Source organism: Vipera ursinii (assembly GCF_947247035.1).
Source record: "Vipera ursinii genome assembly, chromosome: 2".
NCBI classification, from domain to species: domain Eukaryota; kingdom Metazoa; phylum Chordata; class Lepidosauria; order Squamata; family Viperidae; genus Vipera; species Vipera ursinii.
The window spans coordinates 135,207,628-135,229,670 of record NC_139513.1 but is presented as its reverse complement, the minus strand read 5'-3'; the positions used below and the strand labels follow the sequence as shown (position 1 = coordinate 135,229,670).

At 43.4% G+C, this 22,043-nt stretch overlaps 1 protein-coding gene across 7 annotated transcripts in view; it reads left to right on the top strand.

The window, feature by feature from the left end:
• The window catches only part of HELZ (helicase with zinc finger), a 180,531-nt gene that overhangs the window by 63,174 nt on the left and 95,314 nt on the right, over positions 1–22,043 (top strand). For all 7 annotated transcript variants that reach the window (XM_083355431.1, XM_083355429.1, XM_083355430.1 and 4 more), the window contains 4 exons: positions 7,433–7,631; positions 9,798–9,905; positions 11,016–11,313; positions 13,903–14,170. In XM_083355431.1, coding sequence (XP_083211557.1) covers positions 7,433–7,631; positions 9,798–9,905; positions 11,016–11,313; positions 13,903–14,170 — 873 coding nt within the window. The remainder of the gene's footprint in view (positions 1–7,432; positions 7,632–9,797; positions 9,906–11,015; positions 11,314–13,902; positions 14,171–22,043) is intronic.

Below are 22,043 nucleotides of genomic sequence, written 5' to 3'. Positions count from 1 at the left end.
TCGGGGGTTCCGGGCATGGCCCACAGCACAGTGAGTAGCCGCCTGCCATGGCAGCGGGAGGGAAGATTGTTGCCCCAAGCTGCTGCACAGATTGCCGTGCTACTCCTGTTCCCTCCCACCTGCCACATGGATCTCCTTTCCCCCATCGCCATTTTCCTCCCACATGAAACGCCGTGCCACCACCGCTGTTCTCCCCCATTGCATGGATCTCCTTGCCGCCGCCACCACCATTGTTTCTTTCCCCCGCACGGATCACCGTGCCACCACCACCATTTTCTCACCCTCATCCCCTGAATGGATTGCCCTGCCTTCCTTCCCGAGCTCGAATCCACGGCCACTGGGCAATTTTGCAGCACCCCAGCGGCCCGATCCAAGCTCCAGAGACTTGTAAAAGGCTTCTGCCGCCCGGATTGGCCATGGGGGGGGGCTGCAAAATCGCTCTGCAGTCTTACCTGGACTCACGCTGGCAGCTGCTTCCACCATCCAGCCCTGATCCGCCTAGCTCTTGCACCTGCTCCGACTCAAGAGTGCACGTGGAGAAGCGGAGGGGAGGAGCCTGGCCCCGCCTCCTTCCAGGGTGATGGCGTGTGTGCCCACAGGGACAGGTCCACGTGCCACCTGTGGCACATGTGCCATAGGTTCGCCACCCCTGATCTAGAAAGTAAGAAATGTATTTGTGAATGAATAAAAAAAGAACAAAATCAGAGCGGGGTATTCCCCTCAATTATAGGATATAGTTTTGGATTAACTTAATGTATAGTTAATATATGATAAATCAAAAACAAAATGTCTGGTCTGCAGGCTACGAAATAAAGAATGATGGATGCCACTTACTTATGTCAATTTCAACCTATTTCACAGCAAATTGGGATTCTTTGCGGAAAAATGAAGGAGAACTGATCCTTTTGACTGCATCTGTACTTTGGTTTCAGACCAGATTTTTTTTGCAGATGGCAGTATATTCATGAGATACTTCCTGGAAAAGGAAGGGAGAAGGAATTTATGATGATTCTTCTCCTTCTGCATCTGAAAAATCTATTTAGCAGAGTTATGGGAATAAATGGTGGTTATCAAAGTTCCTCCCCAATGCCCAAAAAGGCTCTGTGGATTTGGATGGAGAAGAACTATTTCTGACTCGATCCTAAAAAGATCCTACTGTAGATATTACTACTTTGGGGCTACTTTGATCTGGGGATTTTCCATCTTTACATTTGGATAAGGTAGCAATTTCTCATTGAAATTCACATATAATGCAGAAGTCTTCCTAGTCTCACAGCTCCTGTTTGATAAGATAGCGGCAGCTGTGTCAGGAAGGCCTTTGCATAGCTTCATCTAATATGCCTTTGTGCCTTTCACTACCTAGAGACCATTCAGACTGTCAGTTTTGCCCTAGTCATCTCACAGCTCGATCACTGCTACATATTTTACATAGGGCTGCTCTTGAAGGACACACAGAAGTTTTGATTGATGCAAAATACAGTGGCACAGACAGCGATGGGCATTCCTCAGTATGCCCAAATGACACTCCTATTTTATGAACTGCCCTGGTTGCCAGTTTGCTTCTCGTGTGATTCAAGAGGTTGGTTATGACCTATAACTTAGGGCCTGGTTACTTGAAGGTAATGCAAAAGAATGGTACCAGAAATTGGGAGATAAAAGAATGCTAGTCTTCTATTTGTAGAAGTTGAAAACTGGGTGCTACTGGAATTATAGTTCATTGACAATGCATATTGTATATAAATACAGAATTAGCTAAAGATAATCCCCTCTACAGCCTAATATCTATGCTACCCATATTTTTTAAAAATGAGAAAACCAGATATATTACAGATAATATTCTTAGGCATAAGTTTTGGGTAGCTAAATGAGTAATTACAACATCAATGGAAATTATGGAATTTTTTGAATAATTGCATTATTCAGTAATTTGAGATGATTTTTTCAGTTTCTTTATGCATAAAATCTTAGTTGTTCCAATATTTGTGCATTCCAGGATTATATATATACATACTGCATTCCAGTATGTATGTATGTGTGTCTCTATATCTATCTATCTATCTATCCATCCATCTATCTATCTATCTATCTATCTATCTATCTATCTATCTATTCACACACACACACACACACACACACACACACACACACACACACATGCAGAGGGGGAGAGAGAGAGAAGAAATCTTACTTAATTTGAAGATTATAACAAGTTGAGGGAATTGGTTAGAAGACAAGATCATGAACCAAAATTACTTGAACATTGGACAAAATCCAGTAGGATTATGTAAGGATCCCATAATAGGATAGGAAAAATGAAATGTAGTATATAGGAAGGGATTGGGGAGACATGTTATGGCAGCAGAGCACTTGGGAAATATTTACGGTCTGTGAATTATCAGCTGTGTGTGCATGATGGGATCATAATGTAGGCTACCTTAACAGAAACCATGCCAAACACAGTTTAACAGAATTTAACAGAAATTATGCCAAACCAATCTTATTTCATTCTTTGACAAAGTGATTAAATTAGTAGACCAGCGAAATGCTGTGGATATAGTATACTTAGACTTCAGCAAGGCATTCAACAAAGTAGACACGACCTACTTCTTGGTAAACTAGAAAATGTGAGATAGACAGCATCACTACCAAATGGATTTGTAACTGACTGACAAACCATATTCAACAAGTAATCCTTAATGGTACTACATCTACATGGAGGGAGGGAGCAATGGGGTACCACAAGGCTCCATCTTAGGCCTAGTTCAATATTTTCATAAATGATTTAGATGAGAGAATAGAAGGGGAACTCATCAAATTTACAGATGACACTAAGCTGGCAGGAATAACCAACACCCCAGAACACAAGCTCAGGAACCAAAAAGATCTTGACAGACTTGAACAAAGGCCCCTATCCAAAAACATAAAATTTAATGTGGAGAAAAGCAAGATTTTACACCTAGGCAGGGAAAACCAAACGTACAAGTACAAATTAGGCGAAACCTGGCTCAAAAACAGTAACTGTGAGAGGGACATTGGAATCCTAGTGGACGATCACTTAAACATGAGTCAGCATTGTGCGGCAGCAGACAAAAAAAGCTAATACAATCCTTGGTTGTATAAACAGAGGCATACAATCAAAATCACATGAAGTATTAGTTCCACTTTATACATTCTTAGTAAGACCACACCTGGAGTGCTGCATCGAGTTTTAGTTGCCACATTACAAAAAAGATGTTGAGACTTTGGAAAACATGCAAAGTGCTAAGATGACTAAGGGCCTGGAGACAAGAACATATGAAGAACGGTTGCAGGAATTTGGTATGGCTAGTGTAGAGAAAATAAGAACTAGGGGGACATGATAGCAGTATTCTGGTATTTGAGGGGCTGCCAAAAGAAGAGGGGGTCAGCTTATTCTCCAAAGCACCTGAAGGCAAGACAAGAAGCAATGGATGGAAACTAATCAAGGAGAGAAGCCACCTGGAATTATGGAAAAACTTCCTAACAATGAGGACAATTAACCAGTGGAACAGCTTGCCATCAGAAGTTGTGGGTGCTTCATCACTGGAGGTTTTTAATAAAAGAATGGACAATCACCTATCTGAAATGGTATAGGGTCTCCTGCTTGAGCAGGGGGTTGGACTAGAAGACCACCAAGATCCCTTCCAGCTGTATTCTGATTGATTGAAATTCTGGGTTCTGGTAACAGGAGGAAATACTTATATTTAGTCTGCACTGATTGGGTGACACTTGGAATATTCTATTCAATCTTGTGCCTGCACTTTAAAAGTGCCATGGAAAAGTTGGAGCAGGTTCAGAGGAGACCCACCAGAGCTTTAAGAGCTTTGATTAAAAGAGCTGGGTGCATTTCCTTGGCAGAAAAGGAGATCAATGGGAATTCTGATCATTTATAAATGTATTAAAAACTTATGTTCAAGTGGGATATACCTGCCTCTTGTTAAATCTGAGGGCAGGAGAATGATCAACGGGTTGAAATTTTTTTAAAAAGGAGATTTCCTCGGAAAATTAGGAGGAATTTTCATATAATATAAACTGTGAAGCACTGGAATAGTCTGCCTAGAACAGTGATAATTTCTCATTGAAGATTTTCAAAGACACTAAAAAGTCATGTGGCAGGGTTAGGTTAGTATATTTCTTTACCGAGGAAGGTTGAGTAGATAACTGGTAGAGTAAAATAACTCGTAAGATCCATTTCTACTCATACATCTTAAGCATATGTAAAATTTACTGTTCTAGGGTTAGAACTTCCAGGATGAAATTTTCTGGAATATTCTCCTCTGGGCCATGCCTATCTGGAAGTTAGTGACATCCTAGAATTGTAGGCACCTACTGTGCATATATTTTTTACTCCCTGTTCTTGATCCCTGAGAGAAAGTTTAAACTAGACACAGCGGGGGGAATTGTTTAATATTTTTCACTGACCTTGTGTTGGAGTCTCTCCACTATCTTTTGGTATTTTGGCAAATGTTATGGCTATGAGCCAGCCATTGATTTCAACACTCCAAGTGTAAATATGTTTTAAACTCTTCTTTTGAAACCAATATGACATAAAAGACCTTTGGCTGGTCTCATGACACTGTTTATCACTTTTTTTTAAATGTTAAGGAGCAGCAAAGTTAAATATGTGCTGCTGCCAGAAGGATGAAAGGCAGCAAGGAATTAGTCGAAATAGCTCCCCTTTTGGGGGGGCCTTCTGAGTGAAGTTTCTTTTAATCTGTGTTTGAGATAATAAAAGGATTTTTTTATCCTCTTAACTAGTAAGCTTAGAGGCATATTGGATGGTGATGGTATTTGACCCTTCAATTAGTGCCTAGTGGCTTTGTGTGTGGTAATTCATGTTTTTTATGCTTGTACTACACTGATTTGGTTTCCCTGCAGATGGTATCTTTCTCTAAGCTGCAGCCATCAAAATCCTTCAGTAAAGAATGTAGCTTAGAGGAACATGTGCAATTATGGGCACCATACATGATATCTCACTCTGATTGCTACCCTTTGAGGGTTACTGGATTTCTTTTTAAAGACACTCTGGCACCTTTAATAGCAGCCCAGTATGCAGAAACTACACGAGTGAATCATTCCCTTGCATGGTAATAAAATGCCAGGATAAACTCTTATGTAGTGTTTTCATGTCATAGTTTGCATTCCTCAACAAGGAACTGAATGAAAGTCCATCCCTCCTCCCCATTTATCTCAAAGTGCTCCAGCTAGGCAAATGTGACAGTTTGCCACTTTCTCTGTATAAGTGATTCTAAAAGGTTGGATTGCAACCTTATAAAGTTGTTAATGTAATGTTAAATACTGCTATCTGGTGTTAATTAAAGTGTAACTATTGTTTCCCCATTTTTACATTTACAAGCTAATTTTTAAGCTTGCTTCCAGTTTACTGATCACTTGTCTTACAGTTTAACAGTCCTCAACTCTAATATCATCCACAAATCTTGATGATGTATGTGCATAGTATGTATATTCATTTAAACACGTATATTCATCTGCAGTTTAACACAATCTGAATTCTTACCTGTTATCGCTTTGTTTGTAAGATCAACAGACTTTGTAGTGTCTGTTTGATTTGTAACTATCCAAATGATAAACCTATTTGATAGATGATAGATTTGCACAAGTATGTTATTGTGGCTTGAGCTTAGAATTCCATGAGAAGATGTTTTGCGATTATGCTTGTAGCAAAATTATTTTTTTTCCATTCAGACGGTATATTTAAGTTGGCTTGAAGACCAGCACATATTTGAGCTTTTTAAAATGCATATTAAAATGTTAATTTAGTCATTTGAAAATAAATCTGCATTTTCTCATTGTCACAATTTTATCTTGCCTTTCCACTAAAACTGCCTATGGTTGGTAATTATATCATTTAGAATTGTAATTAAAACATAAATACATGAAAACAAAAAGTACAGCAATATTATTATTAATAAATTATTCAAATTAAATGAACCACTTTTACTTGGTGACAGGTGTATTATAACTTTCATAAAAGGCATAAAGAAATGACAGTATAGCAGTGCTCGAAGACCTAGTAATTAACTCCTAGTTTCTTAGAATCACAGGATTGGAAAGGATCAAGTCCCCCAACTCCTGTTCAGTGCAGGAATCCCAAGAACAGATTGGCAGTTGCCTTGTGCAGCACTGCATGTGCACACCCAGTGAAAAAAGAGCCAAGTACAGTAGTTCCACTGTTGAACTGCTCTTATTGCTGTCTGTGCCAAAGCAAAACCTACTGCAGACTGTAAATAGTTTATAAATTATGTTTCCAGGTGGTAAGCATTTATAAAGGAATTCCTTTACTGGCAACAGAATTGGTGGGGAAATAGTTTTAATTACCCAAATAAATCCAAATATAGCCTTGGGTGCATACAGTAGTGGAAAAAAAATATGCAGCCATTTGAATTATTTGCTGACCGATATGAATCTGAAATAAGCAGAAAAGGCCACAAGGTGTCACTAAGAATCTAGAAAACTGGGAAGATCATATACTGATTTCTTTCTCTGTCTTCCCCCCCCCCATCCATTTGAAAAACACTTCCCTCCAGTGAGTTTAGGATGCATGCTTTTGATACTAAAATGTGTTTTTTAACCATTCTGTACATTTTATGATTAGGTTAAAAGAAACACACTATTTCCTGAATAAACTAACAGTTGAGGGTGGAGGTTCATTCTCTGAGCTTGTGGGTTGGTTTTCCGAATGTTTTGTTACTAGGCTAGGTAACATCTTCAGCAGAGTTTAGGAGTTATTTGCCACCATCGCAAGCTAATATATGTCAGTTTAGGGCTTTCCTTAAATATTCTGGGATAAATTATACTGTAAGGTAAAGGTTCCCCCGCACTTGCGTGCTCGTCGTTTCCAACTCTAGGGGCCGGTGCTCATCTCCGTTTCAAAGTCGAACAGCCAGCGCTTGTCCGAGGACGTCTCTCTGGTCATGTGGCTGGCATGACTAGACGCCAAAGGCGTACGGAACGCTGTTACCTTCCCACCAGAGTGGTCCCTATTTTTCTACTTGCATTTTTACGTGCTTTCGAACTGCTAGGTTTGCAGAAGCTGGGACGAGTAACAGGCGCTCGCTCTGTTATGCGGCATGTAGGATTCGACCTGCCAAACTGCCGACCTTCTGATCGACAAGCTCAGCGTCCTAACCCACTGAGCCACCGCGTCCCTTTTAATTATACTGTAGCCAGGATCTAAATGTTTAGTTTGACAGGCATATTCAAATTATTTCTGCCAACCTCTTACCTTGCAACAACTTTGCCACAGGTGCAAAAGTAAGCAGATCGATTGAGCTGTACCTTTTGCAGGTCGGGTTATGGTTAACAGTTTTATAGTTAAGACTCAAAAAAATGCATTTGGAGCCTATTTCAAATGGTGAATTTAAGGCATGTTTTTCTTCCCTGTTTTATGCAGATTTTTAGAACAAGGAATTTGCAGATATGGTGCACAGTGTACTTCAGCACATTCCCAGGACGAGCTGACTGAATGGCAGAAACGGTATGCTTCCCGCTTGATAAAGTTAAAACAACAGAAAGAAAACAAGCAATGTTTGGGAAGTTACATGGAATCCTTAATTGAAAAATGGATGAATTCATTATCTCCTGAGAAAGTGGTAAGAATTAATGCATCTCTCAATGTTCATATTTAAAATTAGGAGCTTGATTTTGACACTGTCTTGCTAGATTTTTAACACCCTCAAAATACTATTTGTATTATGCAGTTGCCTATTTCTGTTAATAAAAAAAATCACAAATTGATTCTGATTCTTGCATATGAAATTGAAAACTTTATGTCTTTGTGAAATATTTGTTATATTTCACTCTTATTTTTAGACATTTCCAGATTTTTTTTAAAAAATATTGATGTAGGCCTACAGAATTAGTCTATATGATGATCTTCCATTTGTAACCATTCTTATTTCTCCACTGATGCTTCTGTATTTTTCTTTTTTCTTATCACAGAAAAATCCATTATGGAGTTTGATAGTGCTAAGAGCCTTACATATGAAAATATAGATTCATGTCAAGAGTGTAATGATTCAGTGAATTGTACAATATTAACCTGCTTCTAGACTAGGTCAGGAATGTATCTAAAAATGCAGAGAAAATGGTATATTATTTTTGATACCAAGATTTTATTGATTTCTCACCTTCAGATTTAGTTTGCATATCCAGTTATATATCTACATAAATACAAAATGATAGGAAGAATATGAACCAGTCCTATGGATATAAATAGGATTTACTGTACATCCATACCATTAAAACCATTTTGATTTCTCTCTGGCACAAAAGAGATTTCTGCCCTGTATTTCTGAAACTGTAGATTCTGAGTTAAATATAATTCTGACTCTGATGATGAGTTGGAGCTGTTAATAATGCCATAGGCTATTGAAATATAGTAATTTTTGTGCTACTCAATTTATGGGCAGCTTCCCTTCCCCAAGTACATATATAATCTCTATTACTCCAGCAGTCTTTTTGTTATTCATTATGTATCTGAATACTTCTTGAGCTGTATGTATGTCTTTGTATCACATCTTAAATAAAGTCCTACAGAGCCTTGAAAGTATGTTGCTACAGAATTTAATTTTAGGGTTTTAGCATGTAGCTTAAAAATTTTGTGATTGAAAACTGTGTGTCTGTGTGTAGATTCCATTGAAGTTGAAATGCTATATTAGATTGATGCAGCCCTCTCTTCTAGTTTTATTTCAAATGCCCATTAAGAAACATTAAGTTTTCTCTGAATTGTTTGGATGTATATATGTAACCTTGGGCCAGTCATTTTCTCTAAACCCTAGAAAAGAGGTAATAGCAAACCACTTCCAAAATCTTGCAGAGAAAACTACAGGGACTAGTCGGAAGTCAAAACTGACTTGAAGGCCCCCAAAATAAATATAAGTATGAATCATGCATGGAGACTTGCATTAACGGAAGTTTGCATAAAATATTTCATCTTGATGTGTTTCAAGGACAGAATTTTTTTTTTTTGCAAAATTCCCCATTCCAAGTTCAAAAGTTATTTCAAACAGAAAACAGACTGTTTCAAGTTGAAAATACTTCCAGAAATGTTTGAAAAAGTTTTTTTGCACTGAGAACAGATTATGATATAGTATAACTATAATGAAATGTTAGTTGATAAACTGACCATTCACTTATATTGGTCTTATTACCGTGTTTCCCTGAAAGTAAGACCTATACCAAAAATAAGCCCTAGTTTTGGGGCAAAGCCTAAAAATCAAGCTGGGGTGGGGGGGAATGGAGCTTACCATTGCAGCCAGGCCTCCCGTGGATCGACACTTGCCTTACCGGACCACTTCTGTGGCCAAAGGAGCAGCTTCATTCTGCAGCTGAGAATGGAGCTCCGGCCTGCATTTCACAGTCAGAGGCCTTTCCAGAAGGCCTCTGCAGCTGAGAACCAAGCTATGGATTCAATCTGTAGCTTGGTTCTCAGCTGTAGAGGCCTTCCAGAAAGGCCTCTGAGGGCGAAATTCAGGCTGGAGCTCCATTCTCAGCTGCAGAATGAAGCTGCTCTTTCGGCCGCAGAAGTGGGCCGGCTGGGTGGGGCTGTTGGTGCTGCCACCACGAGGTGAGTGGAAAAGACTCCCCCACCCCCGAAAATAAGATCTGATGCCTCCTTTTGGAGGGGGGGGGGGAAAAAAAGACTGGGTCTTATTTTCAGAGAAACATATTAACGTGTAGGCCTTCAGTTAAACCCAGAATTATTTTTCCAGCATTGTTATTATCTTATAAAATTTCTAACACTGCATTTTCTCTAGCTCAGTGAATGTCTTGATGGAGTAAGAGTTGAACATAACCCTGAACTATCAGTTACTGTCACCACCAAAAAATCACATCAGATGTGGACTTTTGCTCTTACATGTAAGGTAGGAGTCTGTCTTTAAAAAAAAATTCATTGCTGGAACATTAATACAGATACTTAACCCTAAGATTTTAAAGAACCTCTCCTTTGGAAATGGTATGTTCTTGGGACTACAATATGCAAAATTTAGTTTGTGGGATAAAAACTTGCAATGGAAAAAACTCAACCCGCAGGATAAATGCTACATTTAGCGTAAATTTACCTGAATATCTACATTCAGGTACTACTATGATTTAAGAAAAATACCTTAATATCTATATATTCATAGATATTTTGTGTGTCTGATTTGGGCTTGCTTTACTGCGTTCGCCTTTGCCTCCTATTTATAAAGCAGAACCTTGCTAAAAGGTTTAGAATTCAGTTGAATACTGAGATAGATTTCATTAGGCCATGGAGACATTAGAAGAGCCAAGAATCATGATGCAGTATATGGCACTGTCATTTTGAAGATGGTTTGGGGTAAAACCTGGCTTCTCCATGTTTCTGATGTGGGCCATTTTACAGATCAGTATAAAATTCCTTCCATCATTTATGTGAAGCACGTTGAACTCTAGCCTATTATTTGAATGCAAATTATTATTTAGAGTTTTCTCACTTCCCTGTTTCCCAAACCACTTTTAATGTAACATTTCATTTTTTTTCTTGATTAGATAAGAAAACTTGTAGTTTTATAAATAAAGCCTTTTTGAAGTTGCAGGAAATGTTTATATTCTGTGTAGCGATATAGAAGCATCACCACTGCATTACAGAAGTCCTTCAAAACGTGGCTATGTCAAAAGGCTTGGGGATCTAATGGAAATGGAGAATTATTGATATGGGTACACCAGAGATAATCTCTTTTAGTCTTTTAAATTTTATATAGATGTAAATGTAGATATAGATAGATATATAGATAGATGTATAGATAGGTATATATGGTTCATTTTTTATTGTATGCTGCCCTGAACCATGTTTTGTGAGATGTGTGGCTTTATAAATGTGAAGAAGGAAGGAAGGAAGGAAGGAAGGAAGGAAGGAAGGAAGGAAGGAAGGAAGGAAGGAAGGAAGGAAGGAATACCTAAATTTAAATGAGGAAACATGCACCACAATTATTTAAAAGATTTTTCCTTCACAGCCTGCAAGAATGCTGTATCGAGTGGCACTACTTTATGATGCGCATCGTCCTCATTTTAGTATCATGGCAATATCAGCCGGAGACAGCAGCACCCAAATAAAACAAGAAGTCCCAGAAACCTGCCAGGAATGGGTTGGAGGAAAGATGGCCCAGAATGGAACAGATCATTCAGTGTACAAAATCAGTGTAGCTTTTAGTACAGAAATCTTTGGGACCTTTCGTCAAACTGTGGTATTCGATTTTGGGACTGAACCAGTTTTGATGCAACGAGTGATGATTGATGCTGCTTCAACAGAAGGTATGATTGGCAGTTTCATTAAAAAACAAATTTGTACATTTATGAATCTTTCTGAGCCCAAATTTGCTTATAAAATGTATCGCTTTGGGAAGGTCGCCTACAAGAGTAAATATTTGGGCAAGTTGCATATTAACAATTATTTTGGGGCACTGGATGCAAAGTGCCTTAGTCAGGGGAAGTAATATATATATAATCTTAAATATCATTTGAATAAAGGAAGGTTCTTTTAAACCTCATATTAAAAAGCATTTTGAATCATTGTTAAATTGTGTATGTGAAGGCAGTCAGTGGCATTTGAGTCACATATTAAACTGTCAGGCACGAAAGACCAGGTCTGCATGTGAAGGTTCGGTTAACTGATTTATTGCTGAACAGCCTATGCACAAGAATCTTCTCAACTCGGAGTTAGCAACTTCTTGGAGTTAGATAAGGGTCCATTTAATTCAAGAAAGGCTAGACTTAGTCTACTTATAGCTACGCAGGGATTCTAAACTGATCCCTCTTTTAACTCCCTCCCCTCCAGGTTCTGTCACTCTTTGTTTGCAGAGACAAGTATACTTATAAATAAGTATTATAATAATAAAGTATTGTGTCATGTACCATGTCTGTAATAATTCAGATATATCCAGGTTAGTTATATAGTTAAGGCAACAGGCTAGAACCAAGAGACTGTGAGTTCTAGTTCCACCTTAGCCATGAAAACCAGCTGGGTGACTTTGGGCCAACCACTCTTTTTCAGCCCAACCCGCCTCACAGGAGAAAAAAGGAAGAGGAAGGAATATTAGATATGTTAGCTGGCTTGAGATTTTTTTATAAAAATAAAAGCAGAAATAAATACATACATACATACTAGATATCTAGGTTCATTGTTAATCTCTGTCCTTCAAGCATAGGATGAATTTAGTATTTTCCATATGTTTGGGGCTACATCTCTGTAATTGACATCTGGCTGAATCTTTAGAATACTGAAATTCAAAATTGTACCAATAGATCGTATCAATTTCTCTACCCCTTCTGTAGATAAAACAAGTGTTTTATATAGTCACTTGTTGGATGGTGAGAAAGGGAGTTGGTGAGAAAGAGGAACTCTAAATGGGCTGACTTTAAAATAGATAAAAGTTGCATTTTGCTATTGAGTTTTCTTTGTTGAAAATGGATTTGAAACTGTCTTGTCTTAATCTAGCATTGTTAATCAAGCTGGTAAATATGGGTATTGTCCCATGTCAATGCCAGTGTTTTTGTTGAAAAAGAAATTGCTGTACTGAGAAATTGGCAAGTCTAGCTTGAGTTTTGATTGCTCCTTTGTGTGCCTAACCTGCTTCTAAGTTATATATGAAGGATTGGCTTTGTCTCCCTCAGCATTCAGAATGGAAGGAAGTGTATTTCTGAAGAACTCAGAGATTCATTTTATTTATTCAACCAATTTACATGGAGACTGTCATTAGCATTTTCACAAGTCTGCTCATGACTTACCTAAAAAGGATTTCAGAATTTCGACTTACAACCATTTGTTTAGTGACCTTTTGAAGTTACAATGGCACTGAAAAGGTGACTGCTTTTCACAGCTGCAACAATTGTAGCATCCCATGGCCACATGGTCACATGATCAGAAATTGGCTGCTTGGCAACTGGTTTATATTTATAACAGCTGCAAAGTCAATAGGGAAGCCAAACTCATTTAACCAACTTAACAACTGCAGTGATTCACTTAACAACTTTGACAAGATAAGTCATAAAATGGGACCTATCTTGCTTAGTAACAGAAATTTTGAGCTCAATGGTGGTCGTAAATCACGGGCTACCTGTATGTTTATGGCCACCCAGGACTGGTGGTCAACTGGAAGCTAAAAACAAAACTCTGCTAAGCATATGTAATAACAAATAAATAAATAAATAAATAAATAAATATGTAGCACAGCTGTTCTCAGATTTGGTTTCTGATATGGCAATGCTATGTATGTGATTCTAGTAGTATGAAGCTACAGCATGAACACTGTAGTGTAAGACATTCTAAGTATGCCTTTTGAGGCTAAAAATTCCTATCAATCTGCTGATCTTTTCAGTTGTCTTTGCCAAAGAAGTAAGGATGAAGTATACTGTAAGTTTTAATGTGAGTAAATATAGGATTTCAAAGATTCCACGTTAGAAATCATACTTATGTTGTATTTATATGTTGATCCTCCAGCATAATGTAAAAACCATCCATATGTTGTGATGCTAATATGTTTTTAGGCACAGAAAAAGAACTTGCAAGCAATTAGTATTCATAATGTTACTAGATTAAATATAAGAGTACAATGAAATAATATGCATTAAAACCAACTGTTGTTTAATAACAAAAGTGTTTGTTTCCATAGGCCTTCAAACACCATGAAAGTAAATTAATGCATACCAGTAATAAAATTGCTTTTTGATATCCAAAGTTCTATAGCCTAATGTTTTAAAATTATTTTAATTTGATTTAGTCTATTTATAAGATGATGTTAATTGATTTTTTTTAAAAAAAAATTCCATTGCCATATGCAGTTTGATTATTTAAATATAATTTAGTAAGGGTATCTATTTATTTTCTTTATCTGCTGCAAATAGATCTTGAATACCGGATGAATGCACGTCAGCAACTGTTAACCACAGCCAAGCGTTGGGATTCCACTTCCAAGACAATTGTAGAATTTGAGCCAAACGAGACTACTGAATTGGACAAGAGTCTTCTGATCAGATATCAGATCCCTTTGTCTGCTGACCAGCTATTTACACAATCTGTCTTGGATAAATCATTGACCAAGAGTAATTATCAGTCACGACTACATGATCTCCTTTATATTGAGGAAATAGCACAGTATAAAGAAGTCAGCAAGTAAGTGGTGGTTTTGCTTAATGTCTGTTTAATCAATTGATGGGGACTGTTGCAAATCAAATTAGCATATTCTATCTTATTTATTTATTTATTTATTTATTTAATTAATTATTTAATTAATTAATTGGATTTGTATACCGCCCTATTCCTGTAGGACTCAGGGCGGTTTACAGGGCAGTTAAAACCATGAATACAAAAAATTTAAAACAATTAAATTAAATTCAAGCCCCAAGAGTAAATCTAAAACCCAGTTAAATTAACAACCCCACAGTCTGGACCAAACAGATCGAAGAGCCAAGTTTTCAGGTCCCGGCGAAATGAGCAAAGGTCGGGGGCAGTCCTAAGTTCTGTGGGTAGTTGGTTCCATAGGGCAGGCGCACCCACAGAGAACGCCCTTCCCCTGGGAATAACCCGCCGGCATTCATTAACCGGCGGTACCCTGAGAAGGCCCTCCCTGTGGGGGCGCACAGGACGATGGGAAGATGATGCCGGCAGCAGGTGTTCCCTTAGTCCGGACCCAAGCCATTTAGGGCTTTATAGGTCATTACCAACACCTTGAATCTAACCCGGAGAGCAACGGGAAGCCAATGTAGCTCACGGAGAAGAGGTGTTACACGGGAGTATCGGGAAGCTCCCATCAAAACTCGCGCCGCTGAATTATGCACCAGTTGAAGCCTTCGGGTGGTCCTCAAGGGCAGCCCCATGTAGAGGGCATTGCAGTAGTCTAACCGGGTGGTCACGAGCGCATGAGTGACTGTACGTAGAGCATCTTGGTCCAGATAGGGATGCAACTGGCGCACCAGGCGAATCTGGGCAAAAGCCCTCCTGGTCACGGCTCCTATATGATCTTCCAAACTGAGCTGTGAATCCAGGAGGACTCCCAAGTTGCGAGCCCTATCAACGGGGGGTAATACCTCATCCCCTATTGTTAATGATGGAGAAGGCTGGTCAGCCCGAGATGCCGGTATGAACAGCCACTCAGTCTTGTCAGGATTGAGACGAAGCCTGTTTCTCCCCATCTGTTCTGAACCAGCCCTCTTCTGGCCTTGTAAAGGCAAACCCCTATTTAGAAAGAAGAGACTGGAGAGCGTCCAAGGCTAAAAGGCATCCGCCAAGATTTATTACGCAGTTAACAAAAACACTAGAGCTTGTCTTCTCAAGCGGAAAAGTTGCTTTCAGCAACCAGCCCCTCCCCAAACACTCCTTTTATAGAGAGCTCAGGGCGTGGTCTCCCTGTGCCTCCTCCCGAGGAGTCCCACATTCTTTCTTTGTTTGTTCCTGCTCGACTGCCTCCTGCGTCGGGCGTCCTTGAACAGGGCCAGCTGTGGGTCATCATCTTCCGCACTATCGGGCTCACGCAGCTGAGAAGAGGGCCCCGGCTGGGAACTCTGCCAAGCCTCCACGCCATCATCAACCGGTTCGTCTCCCACACGGTCCTCCTCCCCCTCATCTGAGTCATCCGACACATCTGAGCCGGCTGCCAAAACCACAGGCTGGCCCTGAGTCACAACACTATCCTGCACCGCAGGGCCCTTCCCCCGGGTCTGCCGATCCGGATGCGGTCGGGATGGGAACTGTTCGTGAAACGCAGTCACCAACGCAGGGGCATGAACGGCGGTCGCGTCTTCCCATGTGAAGTCCTCCGGCCCGTACCCTTTCCACTCGATCAGGTACTGGAAGCGACCTTTCAGCCAGCGGGAATCCCTGATGCTGGCGACCTCGTACTCGGGGGTGCTGCCTCCATCACGAGTTCCTGATGGGGGAGGTTCCGCTTGGCGAAGTGGACAGGCCGGTTGTTCGGGGACCAACAAGGACCGATGGAAGACGGGGTGCACGCGCAGGGAACGTGGCAGAGTTAAACGATAGGCGACCGGATTGATGACGGCCTCGACTGGGAACGGTCCAAGGTAACGGTGGTCCAGCTTCCTCGCCGGCCGAGTGGATGGTAGGTTCCTGGTGGACAGCCAGACCCGATCCCCCACCGATAGTGGAGGCGTATCCCTTCTCGACCGATCGGCGAACCTCTTGTAGTCGGCCTTGGCCTTCTCCAGCTGCCGTCGCACCAACCGATGGATCGCCTGTAACTCCGCCATAAATTCGTTCGCTGCCGGCTCCGATGAGTCCACGGGAGAAAGGGGGAAAAACCGGGGGTGATAACCCACGTTGGCCAAGAACGGTGTCATCTGCGTGGAGGTGTGCTGCGAGTTGTTAAAGGCAAACTCAGCTATGGCCAAATAGTCCACCCAATTGTCCTGCTGCAGGTTAACGTAGCAGCGCAGATACTGCTCTAACATGCCGATGACCTTCTCGGTACCCCCGTCGGTCTGAGGATGATGCGCGGACGAGAGGCAAACCTTAATGTCCAACGCCCGCATCAACTCCTGCCAGAAGCGGGCTGTAAACTGGGCCCCCCTATCAGAGACGACTCTATCGGGAAGGCCATGCAGCCGGAACACCTGTTGGATGAACATGCGACTAGTGGCGCGAGCTGACAGTAAGCCGCGACAGGGGATGAAGTGCGCCATCTTGGTCAACATGTCCACCACCACAAACACTGTCGTGAAGCCGGAGGATGGGGGTAGATCCGTCAGAAAGTCCATGGACACAGCCCCCCAGGGTCTCTTGGGTGTTGGCAAGGGCTGCAGTAAACCAGGCGGGGCCCCTGTCGCTGACTTGGCCTGCCTGCAAGGAATGCAGGAGGTGACATAAGACTGGACATCGTGTCGGACTCGGGGCCACCAGAAGGTACGGGAGACCAGGTTCAGAGTCTTGAACAGGCCAAAATGCCCCGCAGCCGGGTTATCATGACACTGGCTGAGGACGAGTCCCCTGAGTGGCCCTCCTGGAACATAGAGCCGGTCACGATAATACAGGAGTCCATCCGCGACCGACCAAGGCGAATCTGGCCCCACCTCTTCCTTCCGCTGAGCCACCCACGCCTCCTGCTGCTGCGCCTCCCGGATCCGAGCCCGTATATCCACCGGCTCCCGCACCGCAGCAAAAGACTCGACGGGGATCACTGTCCTGGGCGGAAGCTTGTCTTCCGCTCGGGTGTATTCGGGCTTTCTGGACAGAGCATCCGCTCTCTGGTTGTGCCCGCTTGGTATGTACCGCACCCGGAAGTCAAACCTCGCAAAGAAGAGGGACCACCGGATCTGGCGTTGATTCAAATTCCGAGCGGTCTGCAGGCTTTCCAGATTCTTGTGGTCCGTCCGGACCTCGATCTGATGCCGCGCCCTCTCCAGATGATGCCTCCAAGCCTCAAACGCCGCCTTGATGGCCAGCAGCTCCTTCTCCCAGATGGTATAGTTGCGCTCCGAGGGGTTCAATTTCCGAGAGTGATACGCGCAAGGGAAAAGGGTACCGCTGGGCGTCGTTGCCTGGAGTAAAACGGCCCCAATGGCAATGTCGGAGGCGTCCGCCTCCACGACAAACGGCCGTTGCGGGTCGGGATGTTTCAAGATGGGCTCCTTCATGAAGGCGTCCTTCAAAGCCTGGAACGCCTGTTGTTCGGGGGCGTTCCACTGGAACTGAGTCTTCTTCTGCAGGAGCCGGGTGAGGGGGGCTGTCAAGGCAGCAAAGCCAGGGATGAATGTCCGATAGTAGTTGGCAAATCCAAGGAGTCGCTGAACATCCTTCACGCGACGCGGGGGTTGCCAACTCTGCAACGACTCGACTTTACTCGGCTCCATGGCGATGCCCTCAGGAGAAATGCGGTGACCCAGGAAATCGATGGTCACCTGGTAGAACTGGCACTTCTCCAACTTGGCAAACAGCCGATGTTCCCGGAGGCGCTGCAGGACCTGACGGAGATGCTGATGATGCGCTTCACGCGACGGGGAGTAAATCAGGATGTCGTCCAGGTAAATCACGACAAACTGGTCCAACAGATCCCGAAAGATATCGTTCATAAAATGCTGAAACACAGCGGGGGCGTTGGTCAGGCCAAACGGCATCACCGTGTACTCGAAATGTCCATAGCGAGTACCAAACGCCGTCTTCCACTCATCACCCGGCCGAACCCTGACGAGGTTGTAAGCTCCACGCAGGTCCAGTTTCGTGAAGATCTTAGCCTCCCGGAGTCGGTCCAAGAGCTCGGGGATGAGGGGCAGCGGGTAGCGGTTACGCACCGTGATGGCGTTGAGTTTCCGGTAGTCACAGCAAAGCCGTAACTCGCCCGACTTCTTTTTGACGAAGAGCACGGGCGCAGACACTGGCGAGGACGAGGGCCGGATGAAACCACGAGCCAAATTCTTTGTCAGGAAGTCCCGCAATGCAGCCAACTCGGGCTCCGACATGGAGTACAAACGCCCCACTGGGAGAGGCGCATCAGGGACTAGATCAATGGAACAGTCATAGGGCCTGTGCGGGGGTAATTGGTCCGCCTCTGACTCGCTGAACACATCAGCAAAGTCGGACAGTTCGGGAGGCAAGGAAACCCCTGAGGAACCCTCCACCTGGCCGGCACAGATATGGCGGGTGTGGTCCACGCACTGCAAACTTGGGAAGGTGACCAAGTTCTGAGACCAATAGATCTGTGGATCATGCGCCCGGAGCCATGCCAGTCCCAAGACCACGGGGAAGTGCAGATCCGAAGTGACGTAAAACTGAATGGCCTCCACATGGGTACTGATGGCCATACACACGGGTTGCGTGGCGGCCGTAATAGGCCCGGACAGGAGCACTCGACCATCGATGGTCTCCACAAGCATGGGCGGATCCACTGGACACTGGGGAACAGCCCATTTGGCCACAAAGGCCGAATCCATAAAGTTAGTGGTAGCCCCAGAGTCAATTAAGGCATGGACCGGAATCCCCTCTGGCTTGCCAGGAAGGATCAGTCGTGCCTCCAGAATCAAATGCCGTGGAGGTTCACAGGCACCGTCGGAACGGCATCGCTCGGCGTGGTCGTTGTGGGTCGCCCGATCTTTCACACCGTCTAGATCGGGCTCGGGCCGTTTCCCGATAGCAAAGCAGGGGACTTTCTCGGGGCAGGCTTGGTCACTGACGCCCGCTGACGCTTCTTCGGGCAAGAAGCAGCCAAATGTCCAGGGTCCCCACAGTAAAAACACAACCCCTCCGATCGTCGTCTGTCCATTTCCGTCACCGATAGACGGGACCTGGCGGCACCCAGCTCCATTGGCTCCTCCCTCTGGACTGGGGGCTCACGCACAACAGGGGCGGCAGGGGTCTGTGGGGTGGCACGGCGACTCTTACGCTGCTGCAGCCGGGCATCGATCCGCAGACAAAGATGGATCAGCCCATTCAGGTCTGAGGGAATGTCCACGCGGGCCAGCTCATCCAACATCTCCTCTGACAAGCCATCCTGAAAGGCATCCACGAGCGCAGCCTCATTCCAGGCGGAATCCTGGCTAAGCAGCCGGAAATCGCTGATATAGGCCTGTAGAGGGCGCTGACCCTGCCTCAAAGCTTTCAGGCGTCGGGTGGCAGTCTGCGCCTTAATCGGGTCCTCGTACATGAGGCGCATATGGTCACAAAACCCCCCAAAGTTATCCAACAAAGGGCTAGGCTGTGCCAACAGAGGCGTGCCCCAACGAGCTGCATCTCCCGACAGAAGGCTCAACATGAATCCCACCTTATCTCGGTCAGTGGGGAAATCAGCTGCTCTCACGCTGATATAAAGCTGGCATTGTCCCAGGAAGGCAGGAAACAGTTCTGGTTTACCAGCAAATTTATCCGGCATAGCTATCTGACATTTCCTCCTGGGTGGGGGTGCAGCATGTACCTGAGCTTGCAGTTGTGCCACCTGAGCTGCCAGCAAAGTGAGTTGCTGGGTGAGCTGGGCATTCTCGGCAAGAAGCTGCTCCATCGTAGTAATAAGGGGTGGGTGGCTGAAAGCAAACTGTTCTGAACCAGCCCTCTTCTGGCCTTGTAAAGGCAAACCCCTATTTAGAAAGAAGAGACTGGAGAGCGTCCAAGGCTAAAAGGCATCCGCCAAGATTTATTACGCAGTTAACAAAAACACTAGAGCTTGTCTTCTCAAGCGGAAAAGTTGCTTTCAGCAACCAGCCCCTCCCCAAACACTCCTTTTATAGAGAGCTCAGGGCGTGGTCTCCCTGTGCCTCCTCCCGAGGAGTCCCACATTCTTTCTTTGTTTGTTCCTGCTCGACTGCCTCCTGCGTCGGGCGTCCTTGAACAGGGCCAGCTGTGGGTCATCATCTTCCGCACTATCGGGCTCACGCAGCTGAGAAGAGGGCCCCGCCTGGGAACTCTGCCAAGCCTCCACGCCATCATCAACCGGTTCGTCTCCCACACGGTCCTCCTCCCCCTCATCTGAGTCATCCGACACATCTGAGCCGGCTGCCGAAACCACAGGCTGGCCCTGAGTCACAACACCATCCAAACCCGGACCACCTCCAGGCAACGGGACATCACGGTGAGGGCATCACTGGGTTGGGTCGGGGTGGAAAGAAAAAGTTGGGTATCATCAGCGTACTGGTGATACCCCACCCCGAAACCACGAATGAGCTCATCCAGCGGCTTCATGTAGATGTTGAACAGGAGGGAAGAGAGGACCGACCCCTGAGGGACTCCACAAACGAGAGATCTCGGGGTGGACTTCTGCTTTTCTATGAATAAAATTCACTCCTCAGAAATTCTCCTGAAAAGCAAAATTTTAAGAGCTTAAAAATTTATTTGAATCTATGTTTCCAAGCCTCCATTGCTGTAACTCCCGAAAAGCAGGGGTTTTCAGCAAAATCTTTCTGATACAGAGTTTTTAGGTAATGATCAGTACTTTTGAATTGCACTCAAAAGCAAAGTGGTAGTCACCTGAGGTAGATATGGAACATGATTATAATTGCCCTCACCCATTAATGGATAGACAATTGTATTTTGCCAGAACTGCAGCCACATGTCAAATATATTATAGTGATCCAGTACAAAGGTTACTTAGCAAAGAGCATACAGTTTGGTTTTAGGAATTCTTGGACTAGCCTCAAAGCTGCATGAGCAGACGTGACTGTCACAGTTGGGCTGCTCTGTTTCCTTTGCTGTAGTTTTTAGGTAATCCTTGACTTATGATCACAACCAAGCCCAGTAGATAGTTGTTAAGTGATTTTTGCCCCATTTTATGACCTTTCTTGCCATCATTGTTGAGTGAATCACTGTGGTTGTTAAGTTAGTAAAATGGTTAATAAGTGTTGTTAAGTTATTAAGTCATTCTGGCTTCCCCATTGACTTTGCTTGTCAGAAGGTCACAAAAGTTGATCACATGACCCCGGGACACTGCAAACTGTCAAATGAACCAGTTGCGAAGCATCTGAAATTTGGTCGTGTGACCATGGAGCTGCTGCAACAGTCTTAAGTTTGAGAAATGGTCCTAAGTCACTTTTTCAGTGCCATTGTAACTTCAAATGGTCACTGAACGAATAGTTGTAAGTCGAGGACTACCTGTAGTTCCTTGGTCTCCCTGAGCCCTTCAGGCAGTGCTACTTAGGATAAATAAAACATTCTTTTATTTTTTAGAGTCCTGGTGATACAGTGGTTAGAATGCAGTATTGCGGGCTAACTGCCCACAGTCTGGAGTTTGTTCCTAATGGGCTCAAGGTTGACTCAGCCTTCCATCCTTTCGAGATTGGTAAAATGAGGACCCAGATTATTGGGGACAATGTGCTGACGTTGTAAACTGCTCAGAGAGTTCTGTAAAGTACTATGGGTTGGAATATAAATCTAAGTGCTGTTGCTATTGCTATTTATTCCAGTATTACACCCTCTGTCATTCCAGAAGATGATTGGATAAGCTGCAGTGAGAAAAAAGAATTGGAAAGCTTTGTTCAATACAAGATTCTCCTTTTTGTTATCGGAGCTTGGATACACTTATTAAGATTACTGTACTCTTTTGTCCCAATCA